The sequence below is a fragment of the Urocampus carinirostris genome, chromosome 13 (assembly GCF_059441175.1).
Source record: "Urocampus carinirostris isolate Australia breed hairy pipefish chromosome 13, RoL_Ucar_1.0, whole genome shotgun sequence".
In the NCBI taxonomy this organism is placed as follows: Eukaryota; Metazoa; Chordata; class Actinopteri; order Syngnathiformes; family Syngnathidae; genus Urocampus; species Urocampus carinirostris.
The window spans coordinates 3187531-3206698 of record NC_142361.1 but is presented as its reverse complement, the minus strand read 5'-3'; the positions used below and the strand labels follow the sequence as shown (position 1 = coordinate 3206698).

Here is a 19168-nt window from a genome sequence, read left to right as displayed (position 1 = left end):
GACAGGTATGCAACTGCCAACAGTCACGAAGTAAGAAGAAATGCAATTGCTAATCGAAGCCAACAAAGCAGGCGTTTCTATGTCATTTTAAGTAGATTTGATTTTTTTTTTTCTTCATTTAATGATTGGTCTATCGAGTCAGACAACATGGTGACCAGTTCAAGCATTTACAAGAACTTCGCCCAAAACCCAAGCACTTTCAAACCTTGAAAACACAACCTTGGAATTCAAGTAATTTAAAGGATTTCAAGCCTCCGTACAAACCCTGTATATAAAAGGGTACAAAAAAAACATCCACATCTTCATTCACATTCACAACACTCGCAGTATGTCTTCATCCGGACCTGCAGGGGTCTGAACCACAATCGGTAAATAAAAAGTTCCCAACTCACTGTCTGGTGATGGCAACTTCCTAAAGACAGCCGTATCGGCTTCAAACCAACATGTGCCCCAGGGACAAAGCAAACAAAACGTTTTTTTAAATATAAACAGAATTAACGTAAGCACAATAAAGCCCCATAAAGTGAACCCCTTCATAAAAATGCCACACACATACACACACCCACGCACGCCGCACACACGCATTCACACACACACACACGTAAGGGCTTCAAGATGATTATGAGACTGGGAGGTCGCTGGTTCGCGCCTCGGCCGAGTCATACCTAAGACTTATAACATTGGTAAAATGGCGGCGCCCTCTGTTGGCTGCGGCTGCATCGGCTCGCTACAACGGGTCAGGTGTATCGACATTTCGTTCTGTGTACATTGTTACACAGAATGACAATACAAAGGAAATTATTATTATAATTATTATTATTAATGTGGAGGGAAAATTGTATAATATGCTTGTGTAAAATACACTCTTAATACAAAACATATATAGTTGATGAGTGTATTAAGAAAGCAGCATCACGGCTGAGGGGTTAGCGCGTCCGCGGCAGTTCTGAGGTTATGAGATTGAACCCTCCTGTGTGGAATTTGCATGTTCTTCCCATGCTTGCGTGGGTTTTCTCTGGGCACTCTGGTTTCCCCCACATTCCAAAAACATGCATGTCAGGTTAATTGGTTCTAATTGTCCCTGGGTGTAAATGAACGGGGGCGGCAGTAGCTCAGGAGGTAGAGCGATCGTTTTAGGATTAAGGGATCCCAGTTCGAATCCCGGCTTGTCCGTGTTACATGCCGAAGTGTCCTTGGGTAAGACACTGAACTCCCAATACCCCCAATAAGCAGGTTAGCGCCTTACATGGCTGCACAGACCACAGCCGCTATTGGGAAATGTGAAGCACAATGTAAAGCGCTTTGGGAAGTCATTGACTTGAAAAGCGCTATATAAATGCAGATCATTTCATTTCATTGTGCGGCGTGCGTGGGTGTGTGTATGTGTGTGGCAAGTGAGTTGTCTGTCTGTGTGCCTTGTGGCTGGCTGGCAACCAGTTCAGGGTGTCCCCTACCTACTTCCTGAAGATGGCTTGGATTGGCTCCAGCAACCCTACTAAGGATAAGTGATGCAGATGATGGATGGATGGAGTGTATTAAGAGAGTAAGAGTGTATCATGAATTGTTCTGTTACTTTAAGTTTTGTGTCACAAGTGAAAAGAGAAGGGAAACATAAGTGCCGATTCATTTTTATTTAAAAAAAATTTTTCCAATGAGTTTGGATCTAGGCAGTTTTATTTTTTAAAATCTTCTTTGTGGAGATTTTCACCTGCTTTGAAAATATTGATATTCTACTTTGTTTAATTGTAGTTTTTCAAGCATATTTATTTTAAAGAGCTGATACTGTTTTGACTGAGCTCATATTATGAGATTGGTTGTATGTCTCAGTGTGCCCTGTGACTGTCTGGCAACTAGTTCCAGGTGTCCCCTCCCCACTCCCTAAAGGTAGCTGGGATGTACTCCAGCACCCCCGCGACCCTACAGAGGACAAGTGGTGGGGTTGATGGATGGATGATATATATGTTTAATCGTTATTTGAGTAACATGCCATCAAGTCAAGTCAAGTCATTTTTATTTGTATAGCCCTTAATCACAATTAGTCTCTAAGGGCTTCACAAGTTATTACATATAAGAAGATTAGGTTACTCGTATGCTATAGAGTAGAAGTGAGTTTTAAGCCTGGATTTAAACATTTCCACCGAGGTTGCAGATCGGATCTCAGGGGGAAGAGCATTCCACAACACCGGTGCCCGGATGGAGAACGCTCTCGAACCGGCGGAACACTTCTTGGCTCTTGGGATCACCAGGAGACCGGCGCTCTCGGAACCAAGGCTTCGGGCCGGGACATAGGGGGAGATCAGATCTGAAAGATATGAGGGGGAAAGTCCATGTATGATTTTGTATAGTAGTAGGAGAACCTTAAAATCGCATCTTAGGCTAACAGGGAGCCAATGCAGGTTAGCCAAAATTGGGGTGATGTGATCGTACTTTTTTGTCCTTGTTAAAAGCCTCGCTGCAGCATTTTGTACCAGCTGAAGACTCTTGAGTCTGGTCATCGGAAGACCGGAAAGTAGTGCATTACAGTAGTCGAGACGGGAGGTAACAAACGCATGAATTATGATTTCCGCATCCGACTGAGAAAGTATAGGACGAATTTTAGCAATGTTACGGAGATGGAAGAAAGCGGTTCTAGTAATTTTCTTCACATGTGTTTGAAAGGACAGATCAGGGTCGAAAATGACACCTAAATTTTTAAGTGAGTCACTCTGTGTGATGTGGCAATTGTTGATGTTCACAGCGGTTTTAGAGAATAAGTCACGGGACTTAGATGGACCAATAACTAACATTTCAGTCTTTTCAGAGTTAAGACGCAGGAAATTGAGTGACATCCACTCTTTTATCTCAGTGAGGCAGGCCTCCAAATTTCCACAGTTTAGTGTGGCAGATTCCTCCATCGGGAGATAGAGTTGAGTGTCATCTGCGTAGCAATGGAAACTGATATTATACTTGCGAATAATATCACCTAGTGGAAGCATATAAATGCTGAAGAGAAGGGGGCCAAGCACTGAACCCTGCAAGTAACACTACTGTAAATGGCTCAGATGTCAATTCGCCATATTTAACGCAGTGGGTCCTATCTGAGAGGTAGGATCTGAACCATAATAGGACGCTTCCTGAGAGACCAATCCATTTTTCCAACCGTTCTAGCAAGATAATATGGTCCACTGTGTCAAATGCAGCACTAAGGTCCAGCAGCAGCAAAAGTGATGATGCGCCCGAGTCCATTGCCCGTAGGAGATCATTGGTTACCTTAATCAGAGCTGTCTCAGTAGAGTGGTTAGCCCTGAATCCTGATTGCATTGATTCAAAGAGATTGTTCTCGGACACGAAATCATTCAGCTGCTGTGCCACTACTTTTTCAAGTATTTTAGAAAGAAACGGTAGGTTTGACACAGGTCTATAATTACATAAGTTTTCTGGATCTAGGTTGGGTCGTTTCAGTGTGGGTTTAATGACAGCAGATTTAAAAGCAGCTGGAACTACACCTGAGGCGAGTGATATCAAGTTTAGTTAAATTATAAACTTAGATATGTCAATGATGAGCACACCGGATGCTAAGCTTTTGGATGTTAAGGCACTTGTACATTGAATTTCATTTGTCGTTACTTGTAACTACAGTGATTAGTATTGTTTTCATTATTTATTTTGAAGCAATGTGTACTCTTTAATAATGTTTTTTCACTCTTGTGTTTTAAGGTTTTTAACCTGGTAACTACTAGGTGTTGTCTGTGACCTAACTGTTCACTTCCTCTTCTACTGCAACAAGAAGGGTTCCTATAGCGTAATGCAAGTTAAATTCAAGACTTTTCCTCCTTTTAAATACCTTCTGAAATCAAATGAGACCAAGACGACAATAAAAAACACAATTGAATCAAACAAAACAAAAAAATCCCACAAATTTTTCTTGTCTTGCTCACAATACATTGTGCCCCGTACACATAACCTGGCACAACATTTAGCCATGGCCAAAGAAGTTCGTCGGACAGACACTTCTCGTTAAATTGACACTTTCCCATGGTCCAAATTAAATGTTTCTGTGCCCAGTTGCTAGGTGTAATGCGGGAAAACCTAAAAAATGCGTATGATCTGAAAGGCCCGACTAAAACATCACTGTTTTTAAAGTTCCATTATTGTGGTCACGCGTAAATCAGTGAATTATTAAAAAAGACAATTGATAAATGTTACTAAATCTTTTTAGTTACAAAACATATAATTGTATAAATGTGTTTACATTTTAAAGACTTACGAAGTTTGATTTTATGACAACTTTGTCATTTAAGGCCTTATTTTTAGAATAATTAATTGGATGCCTTTAAACACTTGTCAAGGGTCCGCGGGGACTTTGAACTAAGAACCCCTTCATCACCACCACAAACTTAAGTTGGAGTGTAAACTAAGGACAAAAACAAATCAAAACCAAACAACTTATCAATGGTTTTTAAAATGAAGACAAGATGAGGGTTAAAAGAGAAAATATTCTTCTTTCAACTTTTGAAGGACACCTCAAACGATGTCCCCAGCGTTTAACTGAAGTTGCAGTCGCCAAATCACGAGGTCGAAAAAAATAAAAAACATAGAAATTCAGGTTTTCCAAATGAGTTTTATATATGAATGTCTAATACTATATGTGAAGCATCCATACACTTTAGGCAAAACATTACATTTAGTAAGCCACTTTGCAGTTTTATGCTTTAACAGCTTGAACCATTGATGATCTCGTTCCATGTTTGCAAAATTCCAGAAAGCCGTTCTTTGCCAAAACCAAAACATTAAGACACCCAGTTCTTTGAGATCCCAAGGTGGGCGAGATGGTCAGTGACAGTCTTGTGACTGGGAAAATTTTGCGACTTTGCGTTCTTGATATTTTCCCAGGTGCGTGCCCGACGCTCTTCAGCGTGCCGAAACTCCTGCTCCACCGTTATGTAGGGTCGGCTGATCCAGTATTCATTCTCAGCCTCCCGCTCGAGATGCTTTATCATATTGCGCCTCATCTGCCACGTGACGGCCCGCGGACGCCGATACTTGCCAATCCACTGCTTCCCTGGAATTCCCTTCCGGAGCAGAGCCAGGGTAAGGAACATGATGGCCACAGACCTATTGGATGGAAAACACAAAAAAGTACAGAGTTAAGTTTGATGGAACCAACAGGAATTAAAAAATGGGTTTTGGGGAGTAGGAGTGGGTCAGGGAAAGTGATGGAATTAATGCATTACAAAGGAACATGTTCCTGGAACGCAATTACTTCTCTCTGTAACAAGTACTGTAACGCTTTATTGATAAATCATTTTAACTTCAACGTTGTTATTTTGCCATTTATCAAAAACAGTTCATGAATATCAACACCCTTGCTCGGGGAGATTAATGAACCTCGAGTCTGCCACATCACACCACTAATCATGTTGTAAAAGTGGAGTTGGTCTGTTTATATGGCCTAACAAAGTACAACTTAATACAGGGATCAGAATGGAGATTTTCATTTTCAGCTGAAATAGCCAGGGTCCAGGAATAAAGCAGGGCGGAGCCCCCCAACCAACCCCCCCCAACCCCCCAAGTTTAAATGCACAAGTTTTGTTGTATGCCATCAGTAGCCAATGGAATGAAGAACATGAGGAGGGGGTGTGGCTTGTACAGGAACCACCAACCAATAAGATTCATCATCGATTAATCAATTAGACAAATGTCAACAAAGAATTTATCGTAAACGTGTTCTGAATTTTTTTTTTAAGAGAATTACTTTTTAAAATAAGTCATAGGTAACTGTAAATAATTACTTTTTTCAGTAAAGTGCCCAACACTTTCAACCAATAGGGGAAAAACAGTTAAGTATGACTAGTGAGCTCCGCACCGCGAGTGAAGCTAATGAGTGAAGCTAATCTGCTATGGCCACTTGAATGCCACGACTTGGCGTCTGTGGGTTTTTGAAAAGAACCTAAAGCACGGAGTCGACGTTGACGTTGATTCGGCGGATAGATAGAGGAGGCCGATTCGCCTGCTTTCCGAGATCGGCCATTGTTGACGCTGGCAAACATGGCGGCGCCACTTGTATAGCGACCAACAGTCGGGGAAACTAAGTCCGGCGAAAATAACAACTTCAGACTCAGAGGGCGATCGGGTGATGCGATCAGCGGACGGTGCCGTTAGAGGAACGTGAAGTTTTCAAGATGCCGAGCAGAGATAAAGAACTCGAGGAAATTAAAAAGTCACTCGGCTTTTTAATGGATAAAATGGATATCGTCACCAGACAACAAGACACAATTTTGAGTTTGGTGGCTGAAATCAAAGACCTAAAAAACGAAAACATGGAGAAAGAAAAGAGGATTATTGCGCTAGAAGGACGCGTTGCAGATCTGGAACAGTATACCAAGATAAATGATATCATTATCACCGGTCTGGACATCAAACCTCGGACCTATGCCAAGGCTGTGGCAAATACAAATATTGCAACAGATGCTGATGAGGATTCTGCGGAGCAACAGGTCATTGCTTTTATGAGTAAAAAAGGCATATCCATCAATGCTGAGGACATAGAAGCATGCCACCAATTAACAAGAGGTGACAACCGACCCAAGGCGACCATCGTAAGGTTTGTTAACAGAAAACGGAAACATGAAATCCTTAAGCAAGGAAAAAAACTAAAAGGGACTAATGTTTATTTAAATGAACACTTAAGCAAAAAAAAAACTCTGACATTGCAAGACAGGCTCGATTTTTGAGGAAAACGAACAAAATACAAGGAACATGGACTTCAAACTGCAGAGTATACATAAAGTTAAACGGCACTCCGGAAGAAGCAAAAATATTATGGGTTCGAGAAATGCAGGAGCTGGACAGATTTGCCTGAAGTGTAACAATGGCATCCTGGACTGACAATATGGACACCTTTATTACAGATCACAATAAAAAAATCCATCATAATATATTAGGCCATGATTTACCGGAACTGAGCATTGTTAATCACACTGACTCCAATAATTCAAGATTAGATGACTTCGATCCTGACCACAAATTCATATCAGCTAGCTCAGACAATTGCAAATATTATACTGGAAATGAATACAATACCTTTGTTAAATCTGAAGACAAATTCTCAATAATACACTTTAACAGTAGAAGTATGTACACAAATTTTGATGACATCACTGAATACTTACAACAATTTGAGAACCCGTTTAGTGTTATTGCAGTTTCTGAAACGTGGTTCAGTGAGGGAAGGGGTGTAAATTTTGAATTAAACAACTATAATCTGAACTATGTAAATAGAACAAACAAAATAGGAGGTGGAGTAGCTATATATGTGCACAAAAGATTAAAATCGAAAATATTACAAAACATGTCATTTGTCATTGACGATTTACTTGAATGTATTACAATAGAAATTATAAATGAAAAAAGGAAAAATATTATAGTCAGTTGTGTGTATAGATCACCGGGCTCAAATCTGGAAACCTTCACAAACTGGGCTGAAAAAACATATTCAACAATAAGCGCCAAAACACTATTCATTTGTGGAGATTTCAACATCGATCTAATGAATCCAAACAAACATAAAAACATTGATGACAATATTAATATGATGTACAGTATGAGTTTGTACCCAACTATATTAAGGCCTAGTAGATTCACTTCACACAGTGCAACACTCATTGACAATATATTTACAAATAATATGGAATTTACAAACGTCAGCGGGTTACTGGTTTGTGATATTTCTGATCACCTACCAGTATTTACAGTGTATGATGAAAAGGTTACTAGACAAGAATCAATTAAGGATTATGTTTACAAACGAGTTAGAACTGAAGCGACTATTATATCACTGTATGATGACTTAGTTAAACAAAACTGGAATGCTATACATGGTACAGATGATGTGGATGGTGCGTTTGACATATTTTTGGAAATATTCACCAACAAGTACAACAAAAATTGCCCAATGAGACAAATTAATATTAAGAATAAATCTGTAAACCATCCATGGATAACTAAGGGTTTACATAATGCTTGTAAGAAAAAAAACTACTTATATAGAAAATTTATTAAACTAAGAACTAAGGAAGCCGAAACCCGGTATAAAACGTATAAAAACAAATTGACAGGAATATTAAGAGCAAGCAAGAAATTATACTATACCAATTTATTACATCATAACAAAAGTAATATCAAAGGTATTTGGGATATATTAAATAGTATAATAAAAGGAAAGAATGTAAGCAATGCATATCCAAACTATTTTATTGATAAGAACAGTGAAAATTATAATTTAAATCAAGTTGTGGAGAATTTCAATAGTTATTTTGTAAATGTTGGACCAGAGCTCGCTGCAAATATCCCAGAGTGCAGTGGTAAACAATTTGAGTCACTAATAAAAATGAACTCCAAGGCCATGTTTTTATCTGGGGTTACGGAATCAGAAATCTTAGACGTGGTTAACAACTGTAAAAACAAAATGTCTATGGATTGTTTTGACATCGATATGGTACTAATTAAGCAAATTATAAACAGCATTGTGAAACCATTGACCTACATCTGTAATCTATCATTTCTAACAGGCACATTTCCAAATCAAATGAAAATAGCAAAAGTTATACCAATATACAAAAATGGGAACAAGCACATTTTTACAAACTATAGACCGGTATCTCTGCTTCCTCAGTTCTCTAAAATATTAGAGAGACTTTACAATAATAGACTAGAACAATTTGTAGATAAACATGAATTGATTAATGAAAGTCAATATGGTTTTAGAGCAAACAGATCAGCAACAATGGCAATTATTGATGCAGTAGAAGAAATCACCCACAGTATAGAAAAGAAGAGATACGCAGTCGGGGTATTTATTGACTTAAAAAAAGCATTTGATACCATTAATCATAATATACTAATAAAAAAACTGGAAAGATATGGCATCAGGGGAGTGGCTTTGAAATGGATTCAAAGTTATTTGACGGGGAGGAAGCAATATGTAAAAATGGGAGAGTTTTCATCTGAATATTTGGACATCTGTTGTGGAGTACCACAGGGTTCTATCCTGGGACCAAAGCTATTTAATTTATATATTAACTATATTTTTAATGTTTCAAAACTATTGAAAATAGTAGTATTTGCAGACGACACTAACATTTTCTATTCAAATGATAACTATATGGATTTGGTAACCTGTATTAATCGTGAACTAATTAACCTAAAAGTATGGATGGATATAAATAAATTATCTTTAAATTTAAATAAAACCAAAGTAATATTCTTTGGTAATCGTAAGGTAAATCAAGATTTAGAAGTAAAAATGGATGGTGTCACAATAGACATTGTATCAGAAATTAAGTTTATAGGGGTCATAATAGACAATAAATTAAGTTGGAAAACACACATCAGACACATACAAACAAAGGTATCTAAAAGCATTTCAATAATTAATAAAACCAAAGTTCTTTTACATTATAAGGCATTGTATTTATTGTATTGTTCTCTCGTTCTGCCATATTTAACATATGGTGCAGAAGTCTGGGGCAATAATTACAAAAGTTCACTACAGCCCCTTTTTATCCTTCAAAAACGTGCAATAAGAACCATACACAGGGTAGGATATCGGGATCATACCAATATTTTATTCATGCAGTCCAATTTATTGAAATTGGATGATTTAATAAAATTTTTCACTTCACAACTGTTATTTAAGGTCAACAAAAACATAGTGCCAGAAAACATACAAAGATTATTCACTCGGAAAGAGGGAAATTATAACTTGAGGGGCTGTGGTGAATTCAAAATCCCAAAGGTGAGAACCACCAGGAGAAGTATGTGTGTGTCTGTGTGTGGAGTCAGACTTTGGAATAATTTGCAAAATGAAATCAAACAATGTCCAAATATCCATGTGTTCAAATTTAAATACAAAAAAGCATTACTGGCGAAATACAGAGATGAAGAAAATGGGATATGAGGGAGACTGAAAATACTGCACTTCAAACTATGGCTAACTTGTTGTTATTGTGCTATTATCACATCAGAACTGTTATAAGTATTGTGTTTATTTTTATTGATATTATCACTGGTGCCGCAGTGACATTATGCGCATTATGACGTTGAGGGATGGGTATTGCGAAGATTAGTGTATAAAATATGTGATTATTGTAACTATTATAATTATTGATATCTGACCTATGTAATAAGTATATCCATGAGATTTTGTTGTATTAGACACAAGAGGAGCTATCTATAAAATGTATTTAATAGGGAAGATAAAGGGGTAGGAAAAATAAGCATCTGCTTCTGACTACCCCTTTTCGAACATGTTGTGTGACATTATTTCGTTGTTGACTCATTGTTTTTGTCCTGTTTTTATTTTTATGTTCCAAATAAAGTTTTCATTCATTCATTCATTCAAAAGCTCAGGCAACTGGGTCATTTTGTTGTTAGGTAATACACGACAAAACAGGTACCAAAATAAATAAATTACTAAATCATTGACTAAATAAATAAGGAATGAGCAAAAAGGCTAAGGAATTAATTCTTTACTTTCTAAACTAGAGCCCATTAATTCTTTTTTTAAGCTTTTGGTATTTGATCTTCTATTTTTTTTCTCACACCATGAGGATGGCACTTTTTAATTTCAATGTGTATTCGACATTCACAATGACAATACATTTTGAATTGCAATTATGTAACAAATTCAGGTGTTATCCGATTTAAGTGTATATTTATTTACATTATATGTATTTTTATTTCTACATGTATTTATATATATATATATATATATATATAGCAGGATCGGTCTGCTTGTTTATAAAGGGATCATTTTATCCAATTGGTTTTGAAACACACAGAATATGCAAATATATTCATTTATATATATAAAAAAACTTTGTCCAAGAGTAAGAAAAAAGTAATATGTCCCGTTTTAAGCACGAAATTTGATCATTTGCATTGAAAAACTCAATGCAATAGGGCTTAATCAGAAATGTTTTATTGCATGAAATGTAATTTGTTAATAAACTTGTTACATTTATTTCTATATATGGCAGGATCGGTCTTCCATAACAGAGGTCTCCATCGTGCACTGTGTACGTACACTAAAATCAAGACGCTAATTTATTTTGTCACTTATCAGCAATTCTTCAACAGGAAGAAAAGAACAAAAAATACATCTTTAAAAAGATATCTTTCTTTTTCGCTCCACTCAAATTACTTACGAAGACGAATGGAAGCATTCTTGGAAGTGCAATTACAAAATATAATTTTTATACAGATTCATACTTCGTGAGACATGTTAAATTACGGTCATCCGTATAAAAACCTACATCTATATTTTTAAAGACATGCAAACATATGTCATAACAACTCAACGGGTACGACAGTAACACACGGCGTTTAAATCTTATTGAGTGGTACATAACAGAAAGCTAAATAGCAAGCAAACGAGACCTTAGGTCGTAGAATATAGGAATTCAATTATTTTTAAGGAGCAACATACTCATTTTACCTTGGCTCTTGGTGTGCAAAATAACTTATAAATCCAAAACAATATGAAAGCTCAAATTTAACGTAGAGGTATAATTGTGGGACACGAGAGGTCAGCCACAAACTTCCGGATTGTCTACGGAACGGTAAAAGGCTCAATCTAGTTTGATACCCAAACTATCACAAATAAATGAAATAAAATAAAAATAAACTGCCATACAATTTACAATATTTATTGGGCAAATTGTGTCAGACAATTGAAAAATATCTCAAACGTGAGGGACGCTTTTTACACGAGCCCGTGTTATTTTAACACCCTGTAAAGATCAGGGGGTGTCGAGTCATATAATAATAGCCTTAAAGCTGTAGAATGATGTGAGATTTTACCTAATTTAAACTTTCAAATATGTTCATGCTCGGCAAACAACACAAAGATAATGCCTTTCATATTGGCCCCTCATGAGCACCTCCAAAAGGAAGAGGGAGAGAAAAATAGAAAGAAAAAGGGAGAGTGAGAAAATGAGAAACCCAGTGAAAAAGAGCGAAATAGAGACAAAACGGAGAGCGAGAGAGCGAGAGAGCGAGAGAGAGAGAGAGAGAGAGAGAGAGAGGAGAGATAGAAAGAGGGATACAAAGGAGAGAGAGAAATGAGGGAGAGAGATAGATAGAAAAATAATAAGAGAGAATGAAAGCGAGAGCGAGCGAGAGAATGAAAGACAGTGAGAGATAAAACAAAGAATAAGAAAAAAGATACAAAGAAAGAGAGGGAGAGAGAGAAATAAAGAAAGAGAATAAAAAAGAAACAAAAAGAAAGAAAAAGAGAAAAAGAGAGAAAGACAAATAAAGAAAGAGAAAGGGCGAGAGAGAAGAAAGAACGAAAGCAAGAAAGAAAGCAAGAAAGCAAGAAAGCAAGAAAGCAAGAAAGCAAGAAAGCAAGAAAGCAAGAAAGAAATAAGGTAGAAAGAAAGCATGAAATAAGAGAGAAAGAAAGCATGAATTAAGAGAGAGAAAAAGAAAGCAAGAAATAAGAGAGAGAGAAAGATAGGAAAAAGAAAGAGAGTGAGTGAGCAAGAGAAAGAAAGAGAAATAAAGAATGAAAGAGGGAGGGAGATGGAAAGAAAATGAGATGCAGAAAGAGGAAAAAAATAAAAATAAAATAAAAACGAGAGGTCGAAATACAGAGAGAGGGGGGCAGGGAGAGAGAGAGAAACTGAGAGAAAGAGAAAAATAAAAACAGAGACAATGACAGGGGAAAAACAAAGAAAGAGAGAGGAAAAAGAGGAAAAGGAGAGACAGAAAATGAGAGAGAGAGAGAGAGAGAGAGAGAGAGAGAGAGAGAGAGAGAGAGAGAGAGAGAGAGAGAGTGTGTTATTTTAACACCCTGTAAAGATCAGGGGGTGTCGAGTCATATAATAATAGCCTTAAAGCTGTAGAATGATGTGAGATTTTACCTAATTTAAACTTTCAAATATGTTCATGCTCGGCAAACAACACAAAGATAATGCCTTTCATATTGGCCCCTCATGAGCACCTCCAAAAGGAAGAGGGAGAGAAAAATAGAAAGAAAAAGGGAGAGTGAGAAAATGAGAAACCCAGTGAAAAAGAGCGAAATAGAGACAAAACGGAGAGCGAGAGAGCGAGAGAGCGAGAGAGAGAGAGAGAGAGAGAGAGAGAGAGGAGAGATAGAAAGAGGGATACAAAGGAGAGAGAGAAATGAGGGAGAGAGATAGATAGAAAAATAATAAGAGAGAATGAAAGCGAGAGCGAGCGAGAGAATGAAAGACAGTGAGAGATAAAACAAAGAATAAGAAAAAAGATACAAAGAAAGAGAGGGAGAGAGAGAAATAAAGAAAGAGAATAAAAAAGAAACAAAAAGAAAGAAAAAGAGAAAAAGAGAGAAAGACAAATAAAGAAAGAGAAAGGGCGAGAGAGAAGAAAGAACGAAAGCAAGAAAGAAAGCAAGAAAGCAAGAAAGCAAGAAAGCAAGAAAGCAAGAAAGAAATAAGGTAGAAAGAAAGCATGAAATAAGAGAGAAAGAAAGCATGAATTAAGAGAGAGAAAAAGAAAGCAAGAAATAAGAGAGAGAGAAAGATAGGAAAAAGAAAGAGAGTGAGTGAGCAAGAGAAAGAAAGAGAAATAAAGAATGAAAGAGGGAGGGAGATGGAAAGAAAATGAGATGCAGAAAGAGGAAAAAAATAAAAATAAAATAAAAACGAGAGGTCGAAATACAGAGAGAGGGGGGCAGGAAGAGAGAGAGAAACTGAGAGAAAGAGAAAAATAAAAACAGAGACAATGACAGGGGAAAAACAAAGAAAGAGAGAGGAAAAAGAGGAAAAGGAGAGACAGAAAATGAGAGAGAGAGAGAGAGAGAGAGAGAGAGAGAGAGAGAGAGAGAGAGAGAGAGAGAGAGAGAGAGAGAGAGAGAGAGAGAGAGAGAGAGAGATACAATCATGGCAGTCAAGATTTACAAGTAAAGATAGAACGATTCGAAGGGAGTCGGCTCATAAAGGCTTTTTGCTCGCGAACTAACCACCTAACGTCCTTTGAGAAAAGTTTGTCCAGCAAGTCCAAAGTTTTCCAACTTAACTACTTTATTACTTAATTATTAACCAAATAATTTGAATGTAAAATAACGCACTGATACTTCAAATTGCGTCATGCAATGGCTGGGATTGCCTACGTGTCCCGAGGAGGGGTTCAAAGTGTTTAGCGCACTTCCTTGTTTGGCCAGTTGTGAGTGAATACACGGACTAGTACAATGCTCTCTTTTGAACTTTTTTCGGCCACGACATTGGCTTTAGTCATTTTGTTTCTCAGTTTGCTTCTTCTGTGAGTATTGTAATATTTTTAAATAAATATTTTTTAAAAAATATATAAATATATGTTTGTTTGTGTAGGTATGGCGTATGGCCCTATGGTCACTTCAAAACAACGGGGATTAAAGGGCCCAGGATTCTCCCCTTTGCAGGCACGTTGTGGATTTTTAGAAAGGTGGGACACAAAAACGACAACTCTAAATGATTTACTGTCTTTTTAAAACTCGAGCTTTTTTTCCTATTTGACGACGTAATTTTCACGGAACTCCAAAGAAGGGCTTGATCGTTACTGACTGGGAATGTCACGCCAAGTATGGAGATGTGTGGAGGTGAGTGGTGTTACCCAATGAGGCTGACTCAACGCAAATTATGCCACGAGCAGTTATAGGCACATTGCTTTATAAAAGGAGTTAGTTATAGTTACTCACTACTTCTTCCTTAAAGTAACTAAGTTGGTAGTTTAATTACTCTATAGTAAAAGTAACTATTTACTGGATAAAGTAACCATTTGCGTTACTTTAAATAAGTTGTATGTCAAGTAATTTGAACAATTCTGAGCATATTTCGAGTCAGTTGAATTGAGAGGAACAGATAGGTAATTGTGTTTTTGAACCTTGCAATATGTATTACACCTCACCAGCAACAGCTGTATCTACACTTGAAGTGCTACAAAATATAAGTAAACAACAAATAATACAATAAAAATAAAATAACAACCAGCATGTACATAAACACGCACAAAACTGTATGTAAAGATGCACAAAAAGTACATAAATACACACAAAACAGTAAACAATGCATAATACAATAACAATTGTCAGTAGACAATATAAAGTGAGTTTAATAAATGAGATCTATCTCTCACCACCTGAGACAACTGGTCAAGCAGAAATAGTTAACTACATTTGAAATATTTTGTTCATAACAAAAGTCAACAGTAAAACAATATGAGGTGACTATTCATTCTCTCTCTCCATGTGATGTTGTGGGGTTAATATAAAAACTACATCTGAACAAAAGTCAAGCGACTCAAATAAAAAAATCTGAAATGGAATGAACAACCCCTTTTAGCTCTGTTGCCATAATGACAATAGATTTACAGGATTTTTGTTCAGAAACAGAATCATGTTTACATTTTTGGTTGCAGCTTGTTGCTCTCTGGAGGGTGATTTTTTTCATGCAGTTATGTAAGTGTGCCTCAGTTGCGGACCACTTTACCACACAATTGACACCTGGCATTGTCCTTTTTCTGTTGTTGAAAAAAACAATGTCCACACAGCGCTGCACTTCCCATTTGCCGCTGTAATATTTAGCTTCTGATAAGGGGTGCATGCCTAGATTTGTCTCTTTCCTCCGCCTGGCAGGCAGGGTGCAGCAGCAGAGCAGGCAGGGATAGGTGCTAAAATGGCTTGTCAGTCACACAAACAGGCGTAAACCTAGAGAGGGGCCAGAGGCGCTGGGTGACAGAGAGCAGGACTTGCCCTATCTACATATAGAAACGGCACTTTGAAAAGTTGGTGGAGGAGTGAAATGTCGTTTCCAGGACAATATAATCAATACAATCTAAGAATTTCCTTAGTATTGATATTTGGAGCGATCCGTCCACTCCTGCCTGGAACCAATTTCATTTTTTAAAAGGTTGAATCCAGTGGTGGGCCACTTGTTTCACACCGAGGCCTTCAGTAGGCTGAATCAATCCAACCCTCAATAACTTTTATCTGGCTATGAAACCTTTACAGCAGTAACAGCTGTGGCACATTAAACAGAATCTTATGAAATTGCATAAATTATTATTATTATTATTATATCATTAGGAATATAGACAGATGTTTCTCACCTAAAATCATGTTAATGCTCCACCAAATCCATCTTCCTTTCTTCACTTATTAGTGTACAGGTAGTAATGTAAATCTCTTTTTCTCTCAGCAATGAGAGAAAGAAGCTCTACATAGTTTCCTTTGTTTTTCCTTTCATCGTGTTTCCAAAATGAAAGTTCCTGCATTCCCCAGTTGGGACAGGCTTGCTAGCTTTGGAGTTAACCGACATTTCTTAATGACGTCCAACCTTTTTGAAAAGTCTGTCTAAAAATGAGTCTGACAGTAAATCTGCAACAAAATCCATTTTGTCTCCTCTTTCATCCTATGTGGGTTGACAGAACCGCTATTAAAGCAACACAACCATAAATTTGCTTTTGCAAATTTCTTCAACAGAGAACAGTTTGCTACGTCAAGCAATTAAAATCTATCACTAGCCAATCATTCTTTGTTCTCTTCGAGTTTAACGGCGGTTGGCACTATCACTTTGGTGCATTACCGCACACTTGCCAATCATAGTTTGTGAGAACACTGACGTTTCCCTATGCCAGCTAGAAGGCCCTGGTTTTACAAACTGAAAATCTTAATGTTTAAAGCAATATCTTTATTTACACTTACTTTATGCTACAGGGCCTGCAGAATGTATTGTATTGTGTATATTTCTGACTTTGGCAAAAAGTAATGGCTGAAATGCCATTGGTTAAATGAAATGACATGATCTGCATTTATATAGCAATTTTCAAGTCAAGACTTCCCAAAGCGATTTATAATGTGCTTCACATTTCCCAATAGTGGCCTTGATGCCATGTAAGGCGCTAACCTGCTTATTGGGGTTCAGTGTCTTACCCAAGGACACTTCGACATGTGACACGGAGGAGCCGGGATTCGAACTGCAATCTCTTGATCCCAAGACGAGCGCTCTACCTCCTGACCCACTGCCGCCCCAGGACATGAAAACACACATCTGGAAGCAGTACAACCAGGGGGAAAGCAATAAAATCAAGCCTGTCAGCTTGGATTTATTTAATACGTCTTTGAGTCCAAAATAAAATTATCATCACACGATTTACATATTTTTCAGGCTAGCAAAGAAGTGACGTCCCATAACTGGTTAAATCTTTATGTTGCCTAAATTTCAATCAAATCAAACATATTCTCATAGCCCTGTATTACAAAGTCTCTGCACAGCAGACAAAACGAATAAAAACCTCAGCATGAAGAAAATTCAGAAACCTTGAGAAGGGGCCACACATAACGTACTCCCCTTCTAGGATGACCTGGCTGCAATTGATGATTCAACGGCATCAACACACAATACACAGTCAATTTAAACAATAAACCAAAGTAATAAATAAAATTGTGCCAAAAGTCCAATTAACAACAATGATAAGCTTCCTATCTCAAAACGTCGCCCGGCGCAGCAGGTTCTATCAAGATCAGGCGTGGGCAAACATTTTCAGTCACGGGCTGCATTGGGTTAAAAAATTGACAGAGAGCTGGGCCAGGAGGGATAAATGATTTTGATATCTTTGTAGCTGCAAATGGCCTCAGGTCCAATACAACAGAAATGCACTAGGAAAAAAAACTTTTCTGAAAATTTTTCTCATTTTCATCTATTCATAAATATACAGTATAGTCAGATATCCACACATAGATGTTGTTTTTCATTTTATATTTGTTTATGAAAAGAATATATTCATCAATTTAGTTTTTGAACAGTCAGAATAAAAGCAAAATACTCTATTAGGTCCTAGTTTTTAACTACAAAATATTTTGTATATGCATTGAAAAACACAAAATGCATTAGGAATTTATCAGAAGATTTCTTTTTCCTGCATGAAAATTGACAAATATCTTGATAAAAGAAACAAGTGATCAAAGAAATTGTAAGTACAGAACATGTAGTCAGCTACTTGAATGTTGGCCTTTACACATTAGTGGTTCGTAAGAAAATATATTTTTCATTGGATTCACAAATTGACTCTGGGGACAAGAGTGGCACAAATACAACAATATTTTATTAATGGTACTTTATTTTACATTATACTGTATATATTACCATATATATTTACCTTTTTCATCTGGCAGGTCAGCTTAAAAAGGCTGACGGGCTGCATGTGGCCCGTGGGCAGTAGTTTGCCCGCTTCTGTTCTAGATGATGGCATGCAAAATATCAAGTTTTTCTAGTCATTTGTGGTCACTGTGGCACAGCTGGTGATACAGGTTATTTAGCTGGGTAAATACACTGCTTGAAAAACAATGCACTAAGCATTTGCCACATCAATTAATTCAGTTTAATAAAGAAAATGGATGTGAAAATTCTGTTTCTGTGTAGGTTGTATGACGGCAGAACTCCCGTTTTGATGGTGACGGATCCCGAAATAATCAAAGCGGTGATGGTGAAAGATTGCTACACTGCCTTCACTAATCGTAGGGTGAGCAATGTCAAATCTTTTTGTTGCCTTCTTCAGACTAGACTATTTACTGTCATGGGATTTTGGACGGACCCAAATGCAGGACACAAGGAGACATAAAACCAAAATGTGATCAAACCCTAATAGGGGGCGTTTATTCAAGAAACAAAAAAAATACTTTGAATCAATTTGTAGAGCACTCTGAATAAACTGTCTCTCAAAGATGTATGAAAACATTCAGCGTACAATAAGACCCTAAAATCCCCACCCAGTAACCCCAAACACTTAATACACAATCACATACAATGGTTGAAATACAGCAAGAATAAATAGTAATAGGGAAAACATTTTTTTTATTATGCAAGGCACAGAGTAACTATGTGAGGAAAGGGACCTAAGGGGTCCTTATTCAAGCTGAAAGGGGTGGCAACTAATGGCCTCAGGATTTTCAGCCATTTAACCACACCCTACCAGTGTGGGCCACCCAAATAGGGAAACACTGAAATATAAAAATATGAATAAAATCAACTGCATGACAAAACATTAAAACGTGAAATATAACATGAAATTTGCTGTACGGGATTAGAAGTTAAACATATCATAAATAAATATAGGTTTTGGTCCTCACCCTGGGAACAGTCAACAGGGACCCTGAGGGCTGATAAAATAA

General features: G+C 37.3%; 2 protein-coding genes across 3 annotated transcripts in view; one reads left to right on the top strand and one right to left on the bottom strand.

Moving 5' to 3' along the window:
* Positions 1-4580: 4580 nt before the first annotated feature.
* mrpl57 (mitochondrial ribosomal protein L57) lies at positions 4581-11600 on the bottom strand. Its single transcript, XM_088350784.1, has 2 exons — positions 11477-11600; positions 4581-5094 (listed from the first exon to the last, which is right to left on the bottom strand). Exon 2 carries the CDS (start codon positions 5079-5081, stop codon positions 4770-4772), a length of 312 nt encoding a protein of 103 aa, XP_088206910.1. The 5' UTR covers positions 5082-5094; positions 11477-11600; the 3' UTR covers positions 4581-4769.
* A 2372-nt stretch (positions 11601-13972) lies between these two features.
* Positions 13973-19168, top strand: part of LOC148353498 (cytochrome P450 3A30-like) — a 54604-nt gene continuing 49408 nt past the window's right edge. Inside the window, exons 1-4 of one of the 2 annotated variants that reach the window (XM_088350779.1) lie at positions 13973-14283; positions 14352-14445; positions 14547-14599; positions 18420-18519. In XM_088350779.1, the coding sequence (XP_088206905.1) occupies positions 14213-14283; positions 14352-14445; positions 14547-14599; positions 18420-18519 (318 nt within the window). In that variant the 5' untranslated portion in view covers positions 13973-14212. Of the gene's footprint in view, positions 14284-14351; positions 14446-14543; positions 14600-18419; positions 18520-19168 lie in introns of both variants that reach the window. The other variant, XM_088350778.1, reaches the window with a different exon arrangement.